General features: G+C 30.3%; 1 protein-coding gene and 1 pseudogene across 1 annotated transcript; both read left to right on the top strand.

Annotated features, from left to right (window-relative positions):
• Positions 1 to 5,070: 5,070 nt before the first annotated feature.
• LOC112289311 (protein SMALL AUXIN UP-REGULATED RNA 51) lies at positions 5,071 to 6,516 on the top strand. Its single transcript, XM_024534435.3, has one exon. The coding sequence runs from the start codon at positions 5,781 to 5,783 to the stop codon at positions 6,228 to 6,230; it is 450 nt and encodes a 149-aa protein (XP_024390203.1). The 5' UTR covers positions 5,071 to 5,780; the 3' UTR covers positions 6,231 to 6,516.
• A 682-nt stretch (positions 6,517 to 7,198) lies between these two features.
• LOC141046046 (uncharacterized) lies at positions 7,199 to 27,499 on the top strand (annotated as a pseudogene).
• The last annotated feature ends 469 nt before the right edge of the window (positions 27,500 to 27,968 follow it).

The raw sequence follows: 27,968 nt of genomic DNA on the forward strand, positions 1-27,968 counted from the left end.
TTTGTTTTTATTGTTTTTTGTCTTGATGTGTCCAAAGCATAACACAAGAGGCCGGGGAATCTAGAAGGTTTGATTAAAAGAGCCTCTCAATGTGCTATTGTTGATACAAAATGAAGTAAGGGGGGTCCCATTCTATCAAAGGATTCTAGCATGCCCAAATCATCATTCTTAGAACAACCAATCATTTGATTAGAATCCACTGTTGAATTAGGTTCATATTACTAATATTACTAATATGTTTTCTATACAAATATTTTATTATCTTTAGTTGGATTTTTTTTATTGAATCTAGTGGAAAAGCAGGTTTTGAAGAACTACAGAGAATGGTTTTGCAAATGTGGCATAAAAAATGGGATACAGTAACTAGTGTTGGCATTGCATTGGTTGAATTGGAGTATCATGGTATGGAGAGGGATCCTCCATCTTTTGAGCAATCAACCATTGCCAACAGGAAAAGAATTAATGCCATTATTTTCAATAAAGTACAGGGCTGAAGTGGATGAGGGATGGCTCACATGTGGCACCCAAGAAAAATGAGAAACTATCACACATTTGCTGAGTAAAGAATTGTGGACATTTCAGAGAATGTAACTATGATCACAACTCTCTTTTTGTCTTCTCACTTCTTTTATTCATTTCTTTTTTTGTCAAGGAAATTTCAACTAATATACATGTGTGTGTATATATATATATATATATATATACATATATATAGTTGTCTTATCTGTTCAAGGAGCCATTCTATTGCCTACTGTTTATAGGCATTTGTGCCACATGGATTGCCCAAACACTTGGCATAAGGACTACAAGCCATGGACATGGTCTGCCCACACTGCCAAAGGGAGACTGAATCTCCATCTCAGTGCATTGAAATATTATTAGCATAGTATCATATCTACATTTTTACATAAGGTTTTCAATGTAAGAAATCACAAATATTTGTTTAGATGTAATAATGAAAATCTGTAAAAAGAAAAGACAACATTGTCAACATGTCCCAACTTTGAACTGATTTTTAAAGCTAACATTTGATGAATGATTGTAATTTCCAATTTTCCGCTAATCTTTAGCTCTAGAAAAAGTATATTCTCACACATTGTGGTGGTCTACCACAAGCAAGAAGTATCTTACTACATTGTGACCAGTAGGCAAAATAGTTGAAGTGGAATCGTAGCTGCACTTTTCAATAAAAAAATACTATATATATATACATATATATAAACTTCTTATCTCAATAAGTTGTGGTAGTACTACCTCATTTTAAGCATGTTTTACTTTAAAATCAATAAATTGATCCAAATTCAATCTTTGTAGAAATTCTTTGTATTTAAATTGGTTACATTCAGAAAACAATGAATAAAATCCTAGCTCTACTCACACCTACTTAGAATGTAACTATCCTAATCTACAACCCTAAAGCATCTTTTGGTGATTACTCTGAAAGTATTCTCAAGTATTATTGCATACAATTATCACAACCATTAATTGGCTTGGTTTATTGGAAAGCCTAAATAAACATCTACAATTTGTAAATGCTTCAAGACATATCTTAAACTGCTCGACATCACTTCACGGTCATACCAATTTTTGTATTGAATTCTATCACCAATTGAAACAATAACCTTGTGTTGATGACCAAGTTTAGTTGGCAATTCATCTCCTAATTTCCAATCTTGTTGACTGATTTTCATGTTGCTATGTTCATCTAAGTGGACCAGTGATCTGAACAATTCTCAGGTTCAACTTTTTACAAGCTTGAGTTTGTAGACTTAATTCGTTTTCATTGAAACAAACCTTCAAATAACCCTGCTCAGCCTGGCCTAAAACATTCAACTAAATGTTTACACGAACAGAATAAGAACATTAAACTGCATTCCATGGTGGCATAGCTTGTAATTCAACAACCTAACCAATGCACCACCAAAGAACAGAATGTGACTTTATTATTCACATTCTTTGATGAAATTCAAATCAGATGATTCTCACAATTTGGAAGTAATAGTTTAGATCCTTCTTACCTCTGCTTTTTCTGTGACTGGATCTCACCCAAAATTTGTTTCAGTGGTTGCTTATCTGCCAAAGAACTGAGATATGACAGTCATTTGCATAATGCCATCCTTGTTACCAATGGTCAATTCTATCTTTCTTTTAATACTAAACACTGAAAATTTCTCTGAACATTAAACAGGAATGAAGAGTTGTGGAAGGCATTGTCTGGGCAAGAGTTTGCAGGGGTGGACAATCCCCCTCACATGCTGCCAGCAAGAATCACTCTCTGCTTTTCCCACTGATCGTGCAAATTCCATCAGTGGGGCTTGATTCCTGGCTTCCATGGAGATACGAACTCTAAGTGCTTAGGGTGTGTATTTATATGTGGTCCTTGACGTCTTCGTTGTCTCCCTCGCAATCAACTGCATTATCCTGCTGGCGCATCTGCCAAGGACCCCGAAATACACAAAAACCAAAAACCAAAACCACACCTGGTGGGAAGGAAAAAAGCTTGTCCAGAGCTCCTGTGTCGCATCGTTCAAGGCGGGCGATGGAGTTTCGTTCACGCCTTCCTCTCCCACTGAATGCATCATAGTTGTGGCCAGCCGAAACAGGAGTAATCTATAATTGAGGATGTGTCCCAGGATAATATTCCTTATCCCATATAGGAGAAGAGGAAACTCCAAAGGGGGGCGTTGATAAAATAATGGGGGCCGTCTGACAGTGTGGGAATCCGGAGTGCCCACCGATCTCGAGAGCCTGGCCGAAACATTATCCTAGATGAAGATCTTTCGTGAATCAGGGTGGACCGGCGCATCACATATCGACGACGACGAGTAGGGTCGGAGTCGCGACGGAACAGGATACCACGGGCGGGACAGACTGGTAACTGTCGCCCACTGGTACTCGTCGCAGTGGGTAACGAGATCGTTAGTTGCTTTCACGCGCCGAACTGCTGCACAACATGGTCCAAGCAGGCCCCCAGGGTGGTACTTCCAGGCTCACGCCGCGATCGAGGCAGCCGCCAGTCATCGCAAAGTCGTTTCAAGTTAGGTGTTCCATACCGCAACCAAACCTCGCACGTGTCTGGGAACAAGATCTCACACTCAAAAAATGTAATCATCGAGGTGGCCTCGGCAAAGAAATCTATGTGCTTGTGACCCGCCCCACGATTCTTTCATGCATCGTCTTTCCAGAAGTCCAGTTTTTCTTGCCTTTTTTTACTCATTGGGTGTACAAGATAAGCCACTTTTATGTGTATTTCGCTTTCTTGGTCTGCAGAATTCACTGGTGTCTTGGTCATTCATTATATCCCGACACAGTCGCATGTCGTTTCCGCTCGAAGTTGCTCACGGGGATCATGGTCCTCGTGGGTCGAAAAGATCCTATTGCGTTGGGTGCATACAAGGGTGGCGTAGATGCTTAGTTTGCTATGGTGGTGGAAAATTCTGGAGGTCTACATAGTTGCAAATAAATAAATAAATATGTATGTATAAATATATATGTATATATATGATTTTTATTCGTACATATGCATCCATCCATCGATGTGCGTGTGTATGTGTGTGCTTGCAATCATTTGGGAGATAATTTTGTATTTCTTTTAAAATCAAAGTGCAATTCCATATATGTATGTATGAATAATACTAATATTGATGAGTTGCACTGGCTTACTCATAAAAAACTTCCATAACATCTCACAATCTACTATCACACTTGTACAAGCCCAATCATTTCTGTGAGCTCATAACTCTTGTTATATTCCCCATCCAGTGGCAATAATTGTCACTATTGCTCACTACATAACTTTCTTTTTAAGCTATTTTTTCTATGTTTTTCATATCATAACTAGAATTTACAACTAGAAAAGAACCATTCAATCACAAGCCTTGGCCTCTGGTGCAAAGGCACTCATAGGGTGGCAGTTGTCACAAAATCCAAGACCTCATAAGTCATCCTCCAAATGAAGATATGTGGGATACCTTATCATCTTATCAGCCCTAGTGTTTTTTTTTTTATTACACTTTGTTTTGAGAGCTGTGTGGCAGGAACCCACCTTTTTGAACCACTAGAAGCATTAAGAATTCAGCTCGACAGTCCAGCTTCTCACTGTGAGAAAGGGCCCTTGCTTATACAGTCCCAGTATCTCTGAATACTGCAGAAGATATGCCATACTTGTGTGCTCATTACAACTTCCTCGAAGAACCTAATATTCTATGGTAATATATGGATTTAAAACTAAAATTAAAAAATGGAAATAATAAACTATAACAAAAGTAGGTCGCTGACCAATGGCCCGGAAGCCATGTCCTCTTACAAATCAAGGCAATTCTGATGCTTGTCGGAAGCAAATAGAGAATCAAAGATTCCATGCTCAATTACCCTGAACTATGGCCGGACCTGTTTGGAATCTTTCCAACGCGCTCAATTGGAGTTTTTATTGCAATTCTAAGCAATCTTGTGGTTGTGTGCGGCAGTTGAACTTCGCCGTCAGTACCTTTTTCTACATGAAGGGGTTATAAGGGCTCTGTCTGTATTGATGCACAACTGGCGTCTTACTACAACTTCTTACAAACGAAAAGAAAAGAAAAGAAGCATTTCCTTAAATTCAGCTTTCTGTGGAAAGAATATACCACCGAAATTCACAATTCCACTTTTGCCTAGCGAAGATAATATGTTTCATCAGGCGCTGAACACGTTGTAACCTACAATTTTTCTGGTAAGTGTAGCAGGTTCCAGTTCTGCGTCTCTGCAACGCACCCAAGCCACTTCGGTTTTGAACAGTGCAGCGGTGGGAGTGACGGATCTGCGATCATTGGAGAAGACAGAATCAACTGAAGTGTACTCAGTCTTGAATATCAGCCTAGTGTTTCAACCCCTTATCGTGACTTGTCACGACCTGACGAGAGGGTTCCCAAATTAAGCGGTAAACAAGTTCGAGTGGTGCGAGAAACGAGAAAAGTTGCCATGTGGGACAAAACAGTAGACCGTTTTCCAAGTTGCGTACGCAGAGCAGTGAGAGCACTGTTGAGGGTTCTAGTACGTGCAGGGCCAGCTTAACTGTAAGTCTCTTAGAGCTTTGGGTATAAATGAACTGTCCGTATCCTCACCTGCATGAATTGAACACCTAGTTTCGCAACCTAGACTGCGCTTCTTTCTCACTTCCTAAGCTGTGTAGCTTCATGGTGTTTGTGCCGTGCCTGTGGAGTGCTATGCTTGCGACCCATCCCACTTTCATCGAGTTCCTAAAGTTCTTCATATCGTAGGTCACGTCATCTTCTGATTCGCCATAGCCCAGTGTCCAAATAGGCCTCATCGCTTCCCGACAACCGCCCGTGTTTATGGCCTGTGCCCCAGCGTGGTGTGATCGAATTTTTCTTGCTTCACATCTTAAGCTCGCCTTAGTTGCCTCGTGGATAGGGTGATTGGTCGAGTTTCTATAGAAAGAATGCATTGATTCGCTTTCATTTGAGGATTGTCGATCACTTCCTTCTAGTGTCGGGACGCTTAAGCCGCTCTGAAGCTGTGGAATAGATTTTACATATACTTCACCTTAGCATTCCTCACCCAATTAAGAGAAACTCGTACACAACGTGGTTTAAAACTGCATCATCAATACCTCCGAAGAGTGGTTTACGACCGCACAAACCCAATCTCTTGTAGCGTCTTCGTCACGAACATCAAAAATCTTTGGTAGCGGACATTTTTTGTCATTTACTTCTTCGTTCGATCTTTGCTCTTCACCGTTGTCGTTCTTGTGTCTCTGACTTCACTATCCGGATCTAGACACAATGATGTCGGGGAAGAAAATTGGAAAACTAGTGCAGAAGTACATGCGAGTAGAGTCGTTTCGGGATTCAGACAATCTGGACAGGAGTTCGCCCCGAAGCTTGAAGCGTTGGTCAGGGAGGGCGTCATCTTTCTCATCAAGTACGTCAAATCGTGGATCTGGCCGATCACTGGAGCGTGGGAATGGTCCCCAGAGTGACTGCTGGGACGAAGACGCGCCGGAAGACGTTCCATCGGGCAGTTTAGCTGTCTACGTTGGCCCGAAGAGGCGCAGGTTCGTTATCCAGACGAGTTTCTTGTACACACGCGTGTTCCGCGAATTGTTGAGGAGAAGTGAAGAGGAATACGGGTTTGAAACTGAGGGGGGTTTGCGAATTGCATGCGAAGCTGGTAACTTCGAGAAGCTGTTGTGGCAGCTTGAGACCTCGGGAAATTCTGATGAAAGCTTCTGATAGCCACACTCTCCGATGGTGCATAAGACCAAACGGCAACAGATCAGCCTGTCTGATATACCGTAGGATTCTGATACGATTAAAGAGTGTTGATGAGTAGTATTTAGTCCTTCAGAAATGTGATCGAGCATGGGTCTTGAGCCGGCCGACACTGTTAACAATCAGCCGGACTGAAAGCAATCACTTCTTTACAGTAAATCTGGTGGCATCACTTTCCGAGCCATCCGCTGCCTTCGCAGTCTCTACAACAAACGAAATGGATTAAGAGCACTGCTTGATTACGATACTTTCTTTCTCGCTCTTTATGATCTAGGGTTAAGCGCTCGACATGCACATCTGTATCATTCGACGACCTTGACTGGTTCATTTCGTGAATGGACCTCAGTCCCAATCCTAAACACCTTCGTGGCCTCCCATGACTGCTTCGTAGTGGGTCATACTTGGACATGTCGAATGTGAATCCTGCAGGCGTGAGCAATCACAGCTTGAACCAACAAACAGTTCCACTGTTTGAAGTTCAATGGCAGTCAGAACGTGCGCTACCAGTAGTTACCACTTTAAATGCATACGGAATCGTCCTTTCCGACTATTGAAACACACCGAACTTGGTGAAGCTATCTTAATCCGAACGTACAGGAACACGAGCACCACGACGCTCCAATTTACAAAGGGACTGAAGCTGAGACGCCCTTCCAGGAGCCTGTAGACGCCGAATTGATACCGTCTGGGAGCGCCTTACAAGGACCACTCTGACAAATGATTCCTGGCTACCAGGCTACATTAGTTTTGGACAACGGGAGGTTCTAATGTCGACATGCCAAGTAAACTACGATCATGCCAGTGCCATCGCCAGCGCTGGAACCACAGTCACCACACAGCAGTAATGGAGATCGTATCCGTCCGATGATAAGTTCTACGGCCCAGCGTCTCCCCACCTCTCCCATATGCAACGCTCAGGTTGTGTAGACATGGCTACTTGCCGCTGCAAAACAGCCTCCGGGGCAGGAACGGTGCAACTATCGCACAGTAATCTGCACTGCAGCATCCAACCACATCATGCTTCTGGATTCGCTGTTTTTTTCAAAAAAAAAAAAAAAACACACACACACACACAATTCTGAGACTGCAAACTTGTAGATATCTTTCACAATCCGAATACAGAAACATTTCCAAGTGAAAATATTTGTATATAAGAGAACATTCACAATCCACAGACGTGCCATGCGTTACCTATGGGAAGGAACCCCTTCATAACTTAATAACTACAAATTCTGAAAACTGTTCAAATAGTGGACTCAATTGTCAGTGATATTAAAGTTGTTTGACTTCAAAATCTGAGACATCTTTCTACGTAGTTTTCATGGTTTTCAAATTGATCTTATAGTGATGTAGTTTTCATTTCAAGATTTTGTAATATAAATACATATACACAGATATTTATTGGATTTTTCAGAAACATTCAAATCAAAAGAGATATTTTTGGCAGCAACTACCCTTATTGTTTATTATTAAAGCAAATTACGTTTATTGTTGTTACTCTTTTATATTGCCTGTTGCTTCTATATGATATTGAAGTCCCTTGCACCATATGATTGAAACATGGTCCACTAACAAGCATGTCTTAAAGATTCGATAATATTCTACTATTGAATGAATGACCAAGTTCAAGTTATGCATAGTTGAAAATATTAGACTACCTTTTAAATGTTTCTTCTAACAATATGGTGATCTAAATATCAATAGAAATATAACTTCATAATTTATGTTTATGTTTATGTTTATTTTAATTCTTTGTAAAATTTATCACTAATAAATATTATTAATAAAAAAATAGTTTATAAAATATTCAATTATTATCAATGATTATGTTTTATGTCAAACATGTGACCTTTGGCTATCTAATCAATTATTTGTGTCTATGTTGAAATACATCATTTTTAGGGGAATATTAAATAGATCCAAGTTTACTTTAAATTGACCTATCCATCATGAAAGATATAAATAAATAAACTCAAGATTCATTTTTCCACTATTATATTTACAACCAATAAAAATCAACCACATTCTCCTTGATTACCATATTGTTCATCAAGAGTGGGTCTATTCAATAAAAGTATGGATCTATTTAATATTTTTTTATTTTAAAGTTATTATTTAATTAAAATTGTATTTTTATAGTAGATTTATTTGATAATAATTAACATGAAGTTATCAATATACTTTATTACAATCTAACAAGCAAATCTTCAAATTATTTTTTATAATTACTTCGTAATATTTTGATGCTTTTAATAAAATCCAATTGAGATTTAATATTCTATTATAAATTCTATTTAAAAAATTCTAAGTAAATTTTTATGTTAATTTAAAAAATTAATAATAGAATATTAATTTAAATAACATTCTTATCAAAGAATAAATAAATAAATAATAATATATATTTATATATAATATATTTATTTAGTAAAAATAGATGTTTGTTATATAGAAGAATATATTATGTTATTATAAATAAATTCTTCTAATAGCAAAAGAATTGTCTAATCATCTTATTGATAGTTGATGATACACCTCAAATACAATTTCAAAACTTAATTTATATGCTCTATTTGTCCATCAGTTTGAAGATAGAAAGTTGAAGATAGTTTAATGTCTACTTTTAGAAACTTAAAAAATATTTTCTAAAAACTTAATATAAATTGAGTTCTCTTATCTAATATAATATCCTTAAGCAATCTATGATAGTAATAGATGTTGTCAAGGAAAAGCTTAGCTGTTTCTTTACTTAAGATGGTTTTTGTACATAGTATAAAATATACTACCTTGATGAAATGATCTACTATCACAAATATATGGTCATAAGAATCTGAGAATAGAAGATCTATAATAAAATCCATAGAAAAAAAGACCATAATTATTTAAAAATAGGTAAGGATCGAAGAAGTTTATAAGGTCAATGATAAGGAGTTTTTGACCTTAAACAAATGACACATGATTAAATAAAGTCATTCACTGCCTTCTACATTTGTGTCTATAAAAAATCTCTAGATATAAGTTCTAAAGTCTTATTATATCCAAAATATTTGGCCACTAGAAAGTCATGATGTGCTTGAAGAATATGTAAATATGTTTTTCTTTTAAGAATGTATAAGCATCCTTCAAAATAAAATAGATTTTTTTTGAATTTAAACTTGGAATTATCATGGGACTTAGAAGAAGGATTCTTGATATTTTGAATAAAAAAATCAGAAGAAATACTTCATTTAATTTGCTTAATAAGAGTTGAATCAATAGTCAATATTGATTTTATTGCTCAAAGATGAAAGTACTCTAACTTGAAGAAAAATATTTTTTGTTGATCAAAAGATGCATTTCTTTCTTTTGGTCCAAATTAAAAATGTTTATAAAGGGCTTCTAACAAACCTTATTGTTTCTTTTGTCAGTAAGTGATTTTAAAATCAAAGCTTCACAAAGACATACTCCAATGGACTTGGCAACAATTCAAAACACATGTTGACAAAAAATATTTAAGATTCTTCTAGTTAATATGAACAATGAATAGATTAGAAGTACCTTCTAAATAATAGCACCATTCTTGAAATGAATCCACAATTTCAAGAATTTCTTTATCGAGAATCTCAAAGTTGATCTTAGTTGCTAAAATTTTCTTAAATAAAAAGTTATTAGATGAAGTTTATCATTTGTTCCTATTTATGATAATATAGCATCTAAAATAAAGTTTGATGCATCTATTTCCATAAAAAATAGCTTAAAAAAGTCAATACAATATAAGATTGGTGTAGAAATAAAGATTATCTTTAAAGCTTCAAATATTATTTTTGCTCCTTGATTCCATTGAAGTTTGTTTTTACAAGTCAAACGTATTAGTAGAGTTGCAATTTTAGAAAAATTCTTCATAAAGATTTTATAGTAATTGATAAATTCCAAAATACATTGGACATCTCTTATCATTTTTGAGATTTGCCAATCTATAATAATTTGAACTTTTTTAGGATCCATCATGAGTCTATCATTTGAAATATTGTATCCTAAATAATTTATTTAAATAGTGTAAAATACATATTTTTCTATCTTGTCATAGAGTCTCACATCTCTTAATTTTTGTAATATAAAATAAATACAAAGTTCATATTTTTTTGTGTTCTTAGAATAGATCAAGATATCGTTTAGGTAACAAAGAACAAAGTCATCTAAAAATTCTCAAAAAACATCAATCATAAGATGTTGAAAAGTTATTGGTACATTTGTAAGTCCAAAAGGCATGACATTGTATTCAAAATGTCCATACTTTATTTAAAATACAATATTCTATTTTTCTCTTTCTTTGATGCATACCAGATTATATGCTCCTTATAGATCTATTTTTGTAGAGATCTTAGCTTAATTCAATTGATCAAAAAGTCCAAATATTAAAAATAGAAGATACTTGTTTTTAATGGTGATCTTATTGAATCCTTAATAATCAATACATATCTACAATGATCTATCTTTTTTCTTCATAAATAGAATTGGAGCTCTTGTTAGAGATTTGAAATAGAATATAAAGTTCTTAATAAGATTTTCTTCAATATACTCCTTAAATTTAGCCAATTTATTTTGTGATAAATTGTAGATTGGTCCAAATGGCGGTTGTATTTCTTTTTGAAAGTCAATTGAACAGCCATAGGAACAATATTTTGGAAGAGTATTTATATTCTTTTTCTCAAATAAATCTTAAAATTCTTAATATTTGCTTGAAATGCCACTTGAAGTCTTTGCACTATTAGAAACAAGTATGGCATAAATGATAGATGATGATCCTTCTTTTGCAATATGCAAGAAAGCTCTTGTACCTACAAATACATATTTAATTGTACTAAACTTGTGATTTTTTATTTGATTAATTATACTCTTATTTATATTTTTAGAAAAATTAAGAATACAAGAAATCTAATCTACTCAAGGATTATATTTTTATAATCATAATAAGCCTAAAATGATTGGATTAGAAGAAGATTTAATGATAGAAAATACCACAAAGTTATTATAATCATTGATTATTACTTCTATAAGAAATATTTTGTAAATAACATCTTCAAAAACAACAGACAATCATCTATGATTTCTACGTGGATAGATTTAGTATTTTTTACTAAAAATATACTAAATCTTTTAGCAAATTCTTCATCTAAGAAGTACTTAGAGATTTATGAATCTAGTAAGACAGAGGCTTTGTAATATTTAGGTCTTAAAATAATATTTAATATAAAATAAGAAGATGGTTTTGAAAGAGAATAAAACCTTCATTAGGTGTTGTACAAGGTTTCAGTTGTATGGTCCCTATTCTAGTTGGATAAACTTGTTTTTCGAGATATTGTCTTCTTTGACATTTGTACTCCTCATTCTATAATTATGTCACTTTTTTGGACAATGTTGAGTAGTGTGCTTAGGTTTTCCACAATATAAGCATAATCCTTTTTGATGGTGATGACTCTTTTTTTACTCAATAAGAGGTTTGAAACATACCATATTAATTTGTATATTCTCTACTTTTGAATGTATATATTGAGGAAGCGTTGATATTGCTATTGAATTATAATAATATTGAGGCCTACTTATTCAACTCTCAGATCAAAATTTGAAAAGTTGATTGTTATACTTTATAACAAAGTCAATCACTTCACTCAATGTTTGAGGATCAAGTAAGTTGAGCATTAATTTCTTTATTTCATATTTTAATCTATAGAAAAATTAGCTAATAAGTGCAGTATCATCTTAATTGATATCAATTGCAAATTATCAAAATTATAAAATATACAATGTTATGGATTGATTGCCTTATTATAAAATAAGGTTCTTATTGATTACAACACAAGTTATATCATGTTCTCTATACATGGATCAAAACTCTATTAAGAAAGCCTTCAAATTATCCAATCTTAGATCTTGTCATTCAAAAAAAGATAAAAACTATAATAATGTTGAACTTGAAAGGAGTATATTAATGAATCGAACTTATGATCTTAGAGTTGGATAGCTTTGATTACATAAGGTACTGATGTATTATTAATTTTTACAATAAAATTCAACTACAAATTTTTTGCGGATCTTGAGATATCTTAAAAATCCTAATAGTTGCTTCAAACCCTTGACTTTATACATCCACGTGCAACTTTCTTTATATCTCACAAATTATAAGCTCAAATGCCACGAAGTTTATATGTATATCTTTTTAATACAAAATATTAAATTTTCCAAAAATTTTGAGTGAAAAATTCATGTAAAAACTCAAGTTATGTTTCCAATCATTATTATAAATGAAACCACTTAATAACTACCTTTGATTTGGAAGTACTGCCTTCAACTCTCTATAACTCCTTTACATGAACTCCAAAAGTAATAATTCTTTGATAAGAAATGTAGGCCTTAAAATTTCCGTTCTAGCTATATCTTTTGAACTTAAAAAGCTGTCGTAAAATTCCTCATATCTTCAAAAGAATAATAGTATATTCTAAATTAGTACCTTAACTTCAAACGGCTATATCTTCTTTATTTTTATTCCAAGTCCTCTAATTTTTGTACAAAAATTGTAGTCCAAATCCTAAACTTTACAATCTTAGATTTTAATTTCCAAATTCTTTTCTTTGAAGTCGCCAAAATCTTTGTTAAGATCACAGGCAACCTTCTCAAAGTCCATTGGGCTTAGTATTCAACCAATAGGGATGAAGTTTCCTATTCCTTGCCTTCATCCAACCATGCCTTGCTTTCATCCCTCTTAATTAGCCTCATATTAGTTTAGATTTTCATCTTTAGGCTTCTACCTTCTCTCAAGGCTTCATACTAAATATTTAGGCCTTATATTTTCTTTAATGCCAAAATCAAAACAAGTAAAAATAAATAAATAAATAATTTTTTTTATACCAACTCTTTGTAATTTAATCTATTAACCACTCTAATACATTTTTAGATTTATTAATATATAATATATTTTAACTAATTTTTACATATTAAGAATATTTACAATACGACATTAGAAGGATATTCTACTATAGAAGAAGAAACATGATTTAGTGCAGATATTGAAGTAGCTTCAATCATATCTATATCTTCACTTCCTGCCATTTTTGTTGCTTCTTGTGATAGTAAACTAAATTGATGCATCTCAAGCATTAATTCCTTCAATTACTCTTACATTTGTGCCATTGCACTCTTCATTTCAACAAGCTCTACCATAAAAATACTTAAAAAAATATCTAATTTTCTTAAAGTATTGTTAAAGAGAGGATTGGACATCAAAGAAGATATGAAAAATAATATTAGTTTAAAAGAGGATAATTTGTAACTTCTAATATGCTTATGTCTTATGAAGAAAAAAAGATAATCCAATCTTAATGAAGAAAAGACAAGGCTCTGATATTATAAATATATTCTTGTTAATTTTTCAGGAATAAGAACTTTATGAAAGTAAATAAATAAGTATAAAAAAATATAAATAAAAAAATATGTATATTAAAAAGAAACTAGAATGGCTATTGCTAAAAGACAAAGAAAGTAGAGACTCTTGAATCTAGACTAGAAGCAAGAAAAGAGTTGATAAGAGTAAAAAAGACTTTATTCTTGCTTCTATATATACTATCTAACTACGAGTTACGTGATAATGTTCTATAAGACCTCTAATATGTGTTTACTTTGCAAGACACATGTCTTAGCTTACAAGGTAAGTTTTCTATGTGTGCACTACATAGTTAGCTTGTTCTTCAAGTTACAAACATATGTAATACATGGCTAACTTGTTGACCACGTTTTTAATCTAAAAAGTCAATTATAGACACCTATAAAGTCAAAGAAGTATCTATGAAGCTTCTAAGAAGCTCGTATAAAAGATATTATAGAATTAGCTTACTTTTACTTACTTTTATCTAATCATATAGGTAATTATTCATTTACATGTGTATGTCCATAGTACAACTTTTAAATAATCCTATATAAATTACAATTAAAGCTTAATAAATATAATCAAATATTGATTAAGTCCTATTAATTTTTTAAATGAATTAAAAAAAAAAAATTAAAAAAAATCTCATAAATCTTAATTGAATTCTAATAAAATTCTAATTAAATCTTAAAAAAATCTTAATCAAATCTTAAATAAATTCTAAAAAAATCTTAATCAAATTTTAGATAAATTCTAGTCAAATTTTGAATAAATTTTAGACAAATCCTACACAAATTCTAATCAAATTCCAAAAAATATCTAATCAAATCTTAGACAAATTTTAATCAAATCTTAATTAAAATTTAGAAAAATTTTAATCTTAAATAAATTTTTAATAAATCCTATGAAAAATTAAAAACTCCAAAAATAACAATCAAACCATTGATTTTAATTCAAATTTTGTACACCTCTTAACAATTATGTTAGTATCAAAAACATAAAGCTCAAAAAAAGAAATCTTCAATATACTCTTGTGTTACTCAAAAAAACTAAAAATTCACTCAAAGATGATATAATATGAAATTAAAATGGCTATTGCCAAAGACAAGAAGATTAAAAAGTCTTAAAACAAAACTAAGGATTAGAAAGGCATTGACAAGTATGAGTATAAATTTCACTCCTCAATCCTAATTACAAGATAGCATCAATTAAGAGTTGCTTGTAATTGATGGTATAAAGTAAAGTATGCAATTGACAAAAAACCAAAGAAGAAGAACCACAATACAAGTGAAAGAAATGAAATCAAATAATTACAATACCTGAAACTAAATCACTATTTGTTTATTATATTTTGATTCAATAAAAAATAAAAATAAAAAATAAAAGTATATATTTATATAGATAATTTTATTATCTTTTCAATGATATAAAAAAAATATAAATTTGAATTACTATGAGTAAGTTAAATTTTTTTAAAAATTGGAAGTAAATAATTCAAAAGTGAAGTCAAAATATACTATTTCAAGGATAACTTACTTATAGATCAAGGGTTTGAGCCTCTCCAAGGCTCACATGTAATATATAAGGGTCTTTAGAGAGGCCACGAGGCCTTAGTCTTATCTTCCTATCTATACCCAAGGTGCTACAATCCATATGGAACTTATATACCTCCCTTCCTACAAGGACTAGACTAGTTGTTGGTCTTCCTATTTTCTACTAATAAAACTCATTTTTTTACATTTTTTACTTTATCATGGTGTTCAAAAATACCCTATTAGTCCAAGATTCTTGTGTGACCTTCAATTCTTCCTCTATTTCTTCATAATGGCTCTTCAAGTAGTAAAAACACATTTTTACTAAAGTCTTAGAAAATTTTCTAAAAATTCCTAAATTATTTTAAATAAATTATAAATAAATTCTAAATTTTTTTATAATAGCTATATAATACTAATATCAGTTTAAGGCTATAATTTACTATCTTGATGATTTTTATTGTAATAAAATCAATCTAAATCTACTATAAATATTACTTTCTATATAACTAATTAAGAAGGTATGAGATTCTCTCTCATGCTTCTTCTAACTAATATCTAATATTTATAGTTTTTTATAGATAAAATATCAATATAGATATTGATCTTAATAACTAATGCTCACTATTCAACAATAAGTAAAAATCCTAAATCAACTAAAATAATTGCCTTCAAGACTTATTAAAACTCTATTTCTTTTCTATTAATAATATTTTCTTTTATTTAATATCCTTTAATTACATCTTCACTTGATAATTGTAATTTTGGTACTCTACATTTATTATTTTATCCTAAAACAATTAGTGAGTCAATTTGATGACTTACAACAAGAATGAAGGAGGCTTCACTATTGCCTCCATTTATACTCTTAACTAAGAACTACATAGTGGTGTCCTATAGGACCTTTAAAATATCTTGACTTTATAAAATATGTATCTTAATTCATAAAGAAAGTTTTTTATATGTATATTACATAATTAGCTTATTTTGCAAGCTATTAACATAGATTAACTTGTTAACCATATTTCTAACCTATCAATCAACTACAAACACATGTAAAATTAAAGCAGTATCTATGAAGCTTTTAAGAATCTTTTCTAAAAAATATTATAAAATAAATTTATTTTTATTTGATTATATAGATTAATGATAAAATAAATATTTATGTTCATGATATTATCTCCTCTTTTTGAGATGAGTTCCATGAAGAGTGATCATTATATATTGAAGAAATTCAAGATGTAACAAATTATATTTGTAACATACTCTGATCTTTATTTTCTTTGAAGATGATTGATAGGTCCACTTAACTATCAAGAGTGTTCTATACTAAAGAGAGAAGAAAACCTTGTAATTTAATTATTATTGAAGTCTTCATAACTCCCTTCAAATAAAAAATTTAAAATACTATTATGAATTATTTTGATCTCTAATAAAATCACCAAACATTGAAAGTCTCTTCCAAGGTCGTGATATCAAACATATTATATTTTGCCATCTGTTCAAAAAAAAGATGTATTTTTCTTAAGGATCTTCATCTCAATTACGTCATCTTGAAGATTGTGAAAATTACAATATTTTGTCTAATAAATCAGCAAATGATAGCTCTTGAGTTGAATTTGTTGGTTATTGATTTTTAATCTCTTCAATATCACAAATGCACAAAAGTACCAAATAAGAATAGAAAATAGAATGCTACCTTTTCTAAATCTTATTTCTTTTATAACAAAGATTTGTTATTCTTGATCTTAATTTTTATAGATGTTGTCAATAAAAAAAATATCAACCTTATTTTTTATATTTACAAGATATTTTGCTAATTCCCATGTACCTTCAGTAATATCATATTTATGCTAATAAAAAAGATATTCTAATCTATTTTAGTGCTACCTTTAATCTAAGACTTCTTTCACCTTGAATTCTTGATTATTATCCACTTTTCTTAGAGGAGGTAGCATTTATCTATTTTTGAGATATTTATTGTCTTATATGGTTCAAAAAAAGAAACATGGAATACATAATGAATCTTCATAGACTTTGATAGATTTAATTAATAAATAATATGATTGATTTATTCATTAATAGAAAAAAAGTTGAAGCTTATGATAGTCCAATTTGTCACAAGTACAAATAGTCTTGATATTGCAACAAAATAGCCATACCTTGTCATCCATATTAAATTATGATTGTTCTTTGTGATAGGTATCTACATTGATCTTTTGTTGTTCTTGAGCTTCCTTTAATTATACCTTTATTATTGCATGTGGTTCTCAAAAATGATTTGCCACATCTTCAATTGTAAGATTATCAACTTTTGAAAAGTCAAAAGTATCAAATTGTGGATGCTAACCATAATTGGTAAAAAAAGGTATTTATTGAATAGAAGAACATACCAAATTATAGTATGTAAACTTTGCTAATTATAAAAGAGTTGTCCAATCATCTTCATGATAATTGATAGTACACTTCAAATACTATTCTAGAATTTAATTTATCCATTTTATTTTTCCATTAGTTTGAAGATGAAAAGCCAAAGAAAGTTTTATATCTACCTTTAATATCTTAAAAAGGATTCTCCAAAACCTTAATATAAATTAAGTCCCTCTATCCAATATAATATCCTCGGATAATCCATGATAGCAATAATTATTGTCAAAAAAAAACTTAGCCATTTTTTCACCTATAATAGATTTCATACATAGCTCTAAATAAGTCATATTCGTAAATCATTCTACTATCACAAATATAAAATCATACAAACTTGAGATTGAAAGATTCGTAATAAAATCTATATAAATAAAAAAACCATAGTTGTTTCAAAATAAATAATAGTTGAAGAAGTCTATAAGATCAATGACAAGGAATTTTGAATCTTGAAAAAATATCACATGATTGTACAAAGTCTTTGACTACCTTCTACATTTGAGGCCACCAAAAAATTTTAGATACTTACTCTAAAGTCTTATTATATCCAAAATATTCAATTCTTGAAAAGCCATAAAAAGCTTGAAGAATACATAATTATGGTTTGTCTTTTGGAATATATATAATTGTCACTTGAAATAGAATAAATTATTCTTAAATTCAAACTTTAAATTATCATAAGACTTAGAAGAATTATTCTTAATATCATGAACAAGAGGATCAAAAGACATACTTGATTGAATTTTCTTCACAAAGGTTGAATCAAAAATCTATGTTGATTTCATTGCTTGAAGAGAGAAATCCTTTGTAAGAGCTCTCAATTATACTCCAAACTTTAGATTTTTATTATTTCTTTATTTTATGAAAATTGAATATGTTAGATTAAGATTTATATAAATAGAATTTAGTTTTATAGAATTTTTAGGATTGTAATCTTTGATGGTATAAATCATAGCCTAATTCCTTGAATGAAGCTTATTAGGACCAAAGTAATAAAAGTTAAAAAATTAGAGTAGCAATTTAGTTAGTTTTAATAATTTAGAGATCATTTGTAATTACTATGAGAGTTGACTAAGAGCCTATGAGTTCACCTACAATCATCTCATATGTTTTAGAATGAATTAGAATTAAAATTTTCTAAAAGATCTAATAAAATTTAAAAATGATGGTTTTAAAGATTTTTTCTAAATTCAATAAATTTAAGCATCAAAGTGATTCTTCTAATAAATAGAAGCCATTCATATGCAATGGCTACATTGGATTCATCCCGTGGAGTGAAGAAAAGAATATCAGCACCCTCTCCTTCAAAATACAAGTGGAGCAATGAAATTCTCATTTTTGAAGAATTTTATAAAAATTACCAAAATCCTTGTAGATAAAAACCTTCATAAAAATTAAAAATGATTATGGATTGAGGCATGTGAATATTTGATCTTAGCATAAGAATATTTCTTGAATACAATGATAAAGTTATATTTATCAAAAAATTCTTTTTTGATCACTTATAAGAACCATCAACCTTGGTAACGAAATTAGCTTTTAGATGAATGAAGGCTATAGATCTACATTAGAGATCTTAGAAATCAAGGATGGAGGTGTGGACACCCTTCTACAAGCCACCACTCAATTGTAAAAGAATGGTTTGGTTTTCCAAGCCTTTTTTCTTTCTTTTTAGTGAAAGGCAAATCTATGTCAAATTTTGGTCTTAAATCCTAATCTTAATTTCATTTTTGATTTTAAATCTTATTGTGAACTTTTTGGATGTATGTGCATGGATCTTAAGTTGTGAATAATGATTTTTGGGTTTTAAAACATACTTCATTGTGGTAGATACTCTGAAGGTTCTACAAACTTTGGATTCTCCTTAATAAATCATTCAATTTTTTTAGTTTCATTGTGAAATTTTTTGTGGTTTTAGATTTTGGTGTTATCTTTTTTAACAAGATAAGATTCAATTGATTTAGATTAAGAACAAATTTTTGGAAAATTTTTGAATGTAAGAAGGTGGGCAACCTTGGCAGTTTAGATCAACTACCTTTAAAAAATAATATTTCTCAATGCCTTCTGATTGGATTATTGTGAGTTTCTGAAAGTAAGTTCATCTTAAATCTGAGCTTATAATTGCATAAATTTTAATGAAATTTATGACAAATTGAATTTTTGATGAATTTCCAAGTAAAAAGAGATTGTTTGCTATGGAAGTCTTAATCACTCAACTTTGAAAGAGTATTTTTCGTGGTTTAGATGTTAGATTGAATTGAAAATTATTGGAATAAGAGCGCCTTTAAGTTAATCTTACAAAAAATTAAAAACAATTTACTTTAGAGCTAATCACGATTTTTGGCAAACTTTGGAGTGGAAGTGGTTTTCTACCCTCAATTCTTAGGCCTTATTAAGGTACCTTTACTTATATCTCTCTTTAGTTCTATTTTTACTTTTATTCTTTCAATAACATATAAATTTTATATTTTACTTTTGACTTTTAATTTTTATTCTTTAACTTTTAACCTTTAATCTCATCTCTTTTACTTTTAAATTTAATTTTTAATTTAATGATAATATCTTAATCAATTATTTTTACTATTATTTTTAAAAGAATAATAATTTATAAGTTTCAATTAATTGATAATTTATTTGTTTTAATTAATTATGATTTTTAATCACATAAATTTTAGTAATTAAATAAGAACCATATAAATGATCTTGAACAAAAAATTGTGAATTAACTCAAGATTGTGGAAATAGCCTTGAAAGACGATAGTAAATTTTATTAAATATTTTTATTAATATTGATAACTATTGCTTGGAAGGCTTAAAATGAATTTAATTATAAATACTAAGATTTAAATTAACTTAGCAATTATACAATTGGAAGTTCTTTCATCCTACCTTCTGAACCTAATGTGTGATATCAATTTCATTGAGTGGTGAAATTTGAGCTCACTCTGGCTTCAAAAAAATTATTATTTGTTGATCAAAAGCTGAATCTCTTTCTTTTGGTACAAGATAAGAATGTCTACAAAGGCCATTTGATAAATCTTATTATATTCTAAGTTTATAGATGATCTTAAAATCAAATCTTATTAAAGATATATTTTAATAGATTTGGCAATAATTTAAAACACATCTTGACATGAAATACTTGAGATACTTGTGATATGTATATATAATAATTAGACTAAAAGAATCTTCTAAATAATGATATTATTTTTGAAATTAATCTACAATTTCAAGAAGCTCTATATTACAGATCTTGTAATTAATCTCAACTATTGAAAATTTCTTAGAATAAAAAATAATTGCATGGAGCTTATCATGTGCTTCTATTTGTAATAAAACATCATCTATAGCAAAATTCAATTTGTTTGTTTCTATTAAGAGCACCTTAAAAAATCAACGTGATACAAAATTGGTATAAAAATAAATATTATCTTCAAGGCTTCAAAGATGTTTTTTGCTTCTTTGTTCTACTCAAGTTTGTCTTTATATATCAAACATGTAAGAAGAGTCACAACTTAAAAAAGTTCTTCATGAAGATTGAATAATAATTGACAAATTTTAAAAAACATTACATATTTCTAACTATTTTTGAGACCTTTCAATTCATAATAGTCTAAACCTTCTTAAGATCCATCATTAATTTTTTGTTGAAAATAATTTATTCTAAGAAATCAACTTAAGTAATGTAGAATATATACTTTTTCAGCTTTACATATAATCTTGCATCTATAAGTTTTTGTAACACACAATGAACATTAAGTTCATATTCTTCTATATTCTTAGAATAGATTAGAATGTCGTCTAAATAATAGATAACAGAATCATCAATAAACTCATAAACGACAACATTCATGAAATGTTGAAAAGCAGCTCATGCATTTGTGAGTCCAAAAGGCATGATATTATATTCAAAATGTCTATACCTAATTCAAAAAGAAATCTTTCATTCATCTCTTTCTTTAATGTGGATGAGGTTATATATTTCTTATGATCTATTTTTGAGTAGATCTTTGCCTGATTGAATTGATTAAGAAGTCTTTAAATTAAATATATGAGATACTTATTCTTGATAATAATCTTATTAAGTCCTCAATAGTCTATGCACATCTACAAAGATCTATCTTTTTTCTTCACAAATAAGATAGAAGCTCCTACTGGAGATATTGAATAGTATATGAAGTTCTTAGTCAAGTTCTTATAAATCTACTCTTTTAATACAACCAATTTATTTTGTGATAACTTATAAATCAATTCAAATGGTAGTTGAGTTCTTTCTTATAGATCAATTTTATAATCATAAGGTCAATGCTCTAGAAGAATATCTACATTTTTCTTTTCAAAAATGTCTTAAAAATCTTGATATTAGCTAAGAATACTACTTGACATCTTTCTATTATCAAAAATAGGTATAAAATATATATCAAAAGATGGCCTTTCTTTTTTCGCATGCATGAAAGCTCTTACACCTACCAATAAGAGTTTGGATGTATTAGGCTTATCTATTTCTACTTCACTATCAAAATTTTGGATTAAACTACAAGAAAAGTTAAGACTATAAGAAATCCAATCTATCTGAGAATTATATTTTTTTAACCATAATAATCCTAAAATAATTGGATTGGAAAGTAATCTTATCATATTAAATATTACTAAACCATTATAATCTTTAATTTCTATATTTAAAGGAACAATCTCATAAGTAATATCTTCAAAAGATAATGAATAATCATCTATGACTTCTCTATGTATGGATTTAGTTTTCTTAATTAAAATTAATTCTTATTTTTTGACAAAATCTTCATCTTTAAAACCAATTGAGGATCTTGAATCTAATAATATAAATAATTTAAGATTTTTAGATCCTAAACATACATCTATTATAAAATAAGATGAGAGATTTGAGGAGAGAATAAAACCTTTATTAGGTCTTATACATGATTCCAACTGCATGGTCCCTATTGTAGCTAAAGAAACTTGTTTTTGACACATTATCTTTTTTAGCAATCGTATTCCTTATTTTGTAATTATGTTACTTCTTTGGATAATGTTGAGTAGTAGGTTTAGCTTTTCTATGCTATAAGTATAAATCCTTTTAATGACATTGAATCTTTTTTTATTTAGTAAGAAATTTAAAAAATATTATATCAATTTGCATTAATTTCGACCTTGATAAATAAGTTTTTAAAAACTTTGAAGCTGCCGTCATTATTTGGCTTGTTCTTCTTCAACCAAGTCTTTATTCTTGGTACTTTTTAAATAATCAATTGTCTCATGTAATGGCTTAAGTAATAAATTATTCCAAAGATTTATCTTTTGGTATTGTCAATAATAAATCTTTGACAGTATCTTTTAATCCATATTAAAATTAATTGATAAAGGCTTTGCTATTTCAATCCTCATTGCAAGTGAGGTTTTGAATTTTAGCAACATATATGATGGTTGATTGTAATTCTTATTATAAAGATAAGAATTTGATCTCTGTTATCCTTTTTCAATCACTTCATTTGAATGTGGTTGTAAACACTTTTAAGAATAAATTCAAATTATAAAAGAATGGTGAATTCTTTTCAATCAAAGGTGTAAATCAAGTAAGATTACTTTTAGATAAAAATGCATCTATAAATCCAACTTGAGTAAATCCATCAAGATATTAGAAAGAATGCAACCTTAGATAGAGCTTGACTTATTGCAAAAATCTTCAAAATTTTGGTCTTGTTCCATCAAAATTCTGGGGCATATTAATCCTTATCCTTATCATACATATAGAAGCAAAATGTCCATACCTAGCTCGGAAAGAAGTCTTCTATTTATTTCTTTCTTTGATGCGGACTAGATTGTATACTCCTCATAGATTTATTTTTGTATAGATCTTTGCTTGATTGAATTAATCAAGAAGTTTTGAAATCAGAGCTAAGAGATACTTATTTTTGATAGTAATATGGTACAAATGATGGCTCTAGGATCTTCATTTGTATCTTTTCTTTTAAAAGCTCCATAAGTTTAAGTAGATGTGCTTTAGGCACTAAAATTGGTCTTAAATTCCAAGGAACATGCGGAACTACAAATATAATCATTGATGCCACAACACTTTAATTGGCACATCCAATTTCTGAAGGTTCAAAAGTAAAGGCCTTTCCATGCATACCTAACATATTTCTAAATTCCATTTCTTCAATAGGCAATAGAAAATTTGTAGATCCTATTTTTAACTCATTGAGAATGTTCTTGGTAAACTTATGACTAATTTGTTTAGGATCTCGTAAGCCCTTCTCCTTCAAAGCTTATTGAACTTGATGATTGGAATCACTAGGTAATGGTATAGCTATAGGTTTTATTTTTCTCTCTATAATCTTGTACCTAGTTTCAACTTTGACTTCATAATCTTGAAATGCTTATATAGCTGAGTAGAGCTCTCTTGAATGTACTTACACCACTTGATCTTCATTTCCTTCTTCAACCTCTAAAAGTTCTTCTATAAAATCTTCTAAACTAGTCTCCATATATACACCTACTATCTTATTATCTCCATCAAGGACATCCATTCTTTTTAGATCTTTTTCAGATTTTTGCACAACTTTTTTCTTCCACTTTGGTAGATCATTAAGTTGTATATAGATAGCAAATCCATTCTTAGATAATTCTACAACACCTGTACAAAAAGTACTTTTATTTTCATGCAAAAGTACCTTTTTTGATGTATCACTACATTCCCGCTGTATAGTGGTACCCTGCAAAAATCCGTAAACTCTTCACTAATCCTTGATAATAAATCACTTCATAAATAATCCCGATTGCGCTCATGGTTTGGAGGTACTATTAGAAATTATACTGCCCTTTTTTTATCTTGACTTCTAATACGAGCACATGCTGATCTATCATCCAAAATTTTGGTCTCCATCCTCACAATTGTAATATATGGTTGACCAAGAATCACTGGGTATGAAGTAGTGTCTTGAACAAAAATATTTTAAATTTCTACATGCATGAAAGCTTATGCATGTACTAATAAGGATTTATATATACTAAATTTATATATTTTTACTTGACTAAAATTTTTTTGGATCAAACTACAAGAAAAATTAAGCTTATGAAAATCTAATCTATTTAAGGATTATATTTTTATAACCATGATAATTCTAAAATAATCAAATTGAAAGAAGATTTTATCACATTAAATATTACTACACTATCATATTCTTTAATTACTATATTTAAAGGAATAGTCTCATGGATAATATCTCCAAAAGACAACAAACAACCATTTATAACTTCTACATATATGGATTTAGTTTTCTTAATTAATAATATTTTTTATTTTTTGACAAAGTCTTTGTCCATAAAACAAGTTAAGGCTCTTAAATCTAAAAAGGCTGAGATTTTGTGATTTGGTCCTAAATAAACTTCTATTGTGAAATAAGATGAAAGATCCGAGGAAAAAATTAGACCTTTATTAGATATTATACAAGATTTCAGTCACATGATGTCTATTACAATTAGAGAAACTTGTTTTCCAATATATTGTCTTTTTTGGCAACCATGCTCTTTATTTTGTGATTGTGTTGTTTCTTTGGACAATGTTGAGCAGTGTGCTTGGATTTTCCATAATATAGGCACAAACCTTTTTGACAACAATAAATCTTTTTTTGCTCAATAAGAGGTTTAAAATGTATTATATCAATTTGCATAGGCTTTGGTCGAAATAAGTAAGCTTTTAAAAACTTGAAAGGTAATGGTATGGCTTGACTTATATTTCTTTAATCAAATATTTTTTCATGGCATCTTTCAAAGAGTTAATTATTGCATACAATGGCTTGAGCAATAAATTACTCTAACAAATCTACTCATGGTATTATTAATAATAAATCTTTGACATTATCTTTTAATCCATATTGAAACTAGTTGATGAAAAATTTGTTATTCCAATCCAAATTGCAAACAAAATTTTAAAATTAATCATCATATGTGGTGGTTAAACATTGTTGTGTTGTAATTCAACTACTATGTAAAAATCATTTACATTAATATTTAATGTATAATTTATTATAGAATGTGATAAGAGCTACATTATTAGATTTTAATTAGTGACAAAATATATAATTAGATTATTAATTTAAAGTTGTTAGTTTAAAAAGGATATTATTGAGATTGATTTTATATTGATGATAGTTTTTATATATTTAGAGCCACCTTTATTAGACATTGATGATTATCAAAATCTTATTTTATTTCTTTTATTTGATGTTTAGGCCATATATTATGTAAAACTTATAAAAAAAAGGATTGAAAAGGAATTTTTATAACAAAAAGAGTAGTAAAGGCATTCATATGGATGAATGGAGATGGATGATAAAAATCTCTATTGCTATTGGCCAAAAGGTATGTCCAATGGACTTCAAGTAGGGTGTCCAAGGCCTTATTAAGAATTAGGATTATTCTTTCAATAGAATTCGAACTTAAGAACCTAGAATTAGAGATTTTAGATTTTTGGCTATGGTTTTAATAAAACTTTTGAATGATTTGGAGTTTTTATAAAAGAGATATAGGCGCTCAAAGTTAAGATGTGGATTTTGTACCTATTGTCACTCTTTTGGACATAACATGCACATATGAAATGCAGTAAAGGATTGGCAACTAATGTTGAAGAGAGCACTTTTTTTACTACACTTTTTATGTGTTGCTTGATGAATTCTAAGCTAGGATAAAGGAGTTATAGGAAATTAAAGTCAATGCTTACAATCTAAAGGCAGTAAGTGATCCGATTTACTAGTGGTTGTGTTTCGAGCCATATCTAGAGCAACTTGAAAAATAATTGGCCAAAAATTTCTAAAAATGTGTAATATTATGTTAATAAAATTTGAATAAATTTTTTATAATATTTGAATTTTAAAGCATCTCCAATGTGTAGAGTCTAATCTAAGGTCTATTGATAATTTTTTGCTCCATAGAGTTGAAATAGAATGGTTCTATATAGAACCCCGTACAACACACAGGCGCACTATTGTCTATCATTCAAATTAAAGTGCAATGATCTTGAGCATTCGAGACTAGTTTGATTACGCCCAACATGAAAATCTGCTTGACAATGACTTAGAGGAGTCCAAAATGTTGTTCAGTCTCAAATAGAAGACACCTGACGAGCCTGATCATGGAGGTTCTCGTCTAGGTTGAGCGGCCAACACTGACTATGATTTTGAAGAATGATATAGAAAAATATTTCAAGATTATTTTGCTGATCATCCAATTTACTCTTTTAAGTTGTTCAGGCGACGTTTCCATATGTGCCATGAGGTATTTTTTAGAATCATGAATGGCGTTAAGGCTCAGGATCCTTCATTTGAACAGAAAATTGATGCACTTGGAAAGAAAGGTCTCTATCTGCTCTAAAAAGTGGTTGCTGTAATTTGATTACTTACCTATGGATGTAGCTACAATATAGTTGGCGATTATATTCGAATTAGTGAGTCTTCAGTGAGCAATTGTCTGTAGCATTTCTGTGCGGCAATTAAAGTACACTTTGGTCCAGAGTATTTACGCTAGCTAACAGAGAAAGATTTGAAGTAAATTCTCACAAAAAATATTACATGTGAATTCTTTGGGATGATTGGCTCCATTGATTGCTATAATTGGAAATAAAAAAATTATCCAAAAGCATAGCATGGATTATATAGAGGGATCAAAGGAACGTCGATTGTGCTCAAAGGTGTCGTTTTTCATGACCTTTGGTTTTGGCATGCTTTCTTTGACATGCCCGATAGCATGAACGACATCAACGTTCTTCAACGGTCCCCATTGCTGCATTCTATTATCACAGGCAAGATGCCATCGGTCAATTACGTGGTCAATGAAAGTCCATACTCCATGCCCTATTAGTTACCTGATGGAATCTATCCAAACTGGCCGATTTTCATGAGATCCATTTCTAATCTTCAAAGAGCCACAAGAAAACATTTTGCAATGGTGCAAGAAGTGTGCCGTAAAGACATCAAATGAACTTTTGGTGTCTCACTAAAGTGATTTGCCATTGTTAGGAACCCAATCCACAGTGGGTATCAGGAGAAACTTTCTTCAATCATGAAGGCCTGCATTATATTGCATAACATGATTGTTGAAGATGAAAGGTACTCTCCAGATTTTACCTTAGAAAAGGAGTTTGATACAGGCGAGATTCTTCTGGATTGCTGATGCAGTTGCCATCGAAGGATAGTGCAACCAATCGAGATCTATCGTACTACCATTGAAGATCTGCCCGTATAGTCTCTTGCCATCAAGGTGGCTCGTATGCAAATAATTCATTATCCTGATGTAACACAGATATCAAGTAAAAGGGTGAAGAAAATATCATATTTT

Source organism: Physcomitrium patens, chromosome 12, assembly GCF_059467195.1.
Source record: "Physcomitrium patens ecotype Gransden chromosome 12, ASM5946719v1, whole genome shotgun sequence".
Classification (NCBI taxonomy): domain Eukaryota; kingdom Viridiplantae; phylum Streptophyta; class Bryopsida; order Funariales; family Funariaceae; genus Physcomitrium; species Physcomitrium patens.

What these genes read in the sequence shown, in the direction of transcription:
- LOC112289311 (XM_024534435.3), top strand. Translation starts at nt 5,781, where the DNA reads ATGATGTCGGGGAAGAAAATTGGAAAACTAGTGCAGAAGTACATGCGA.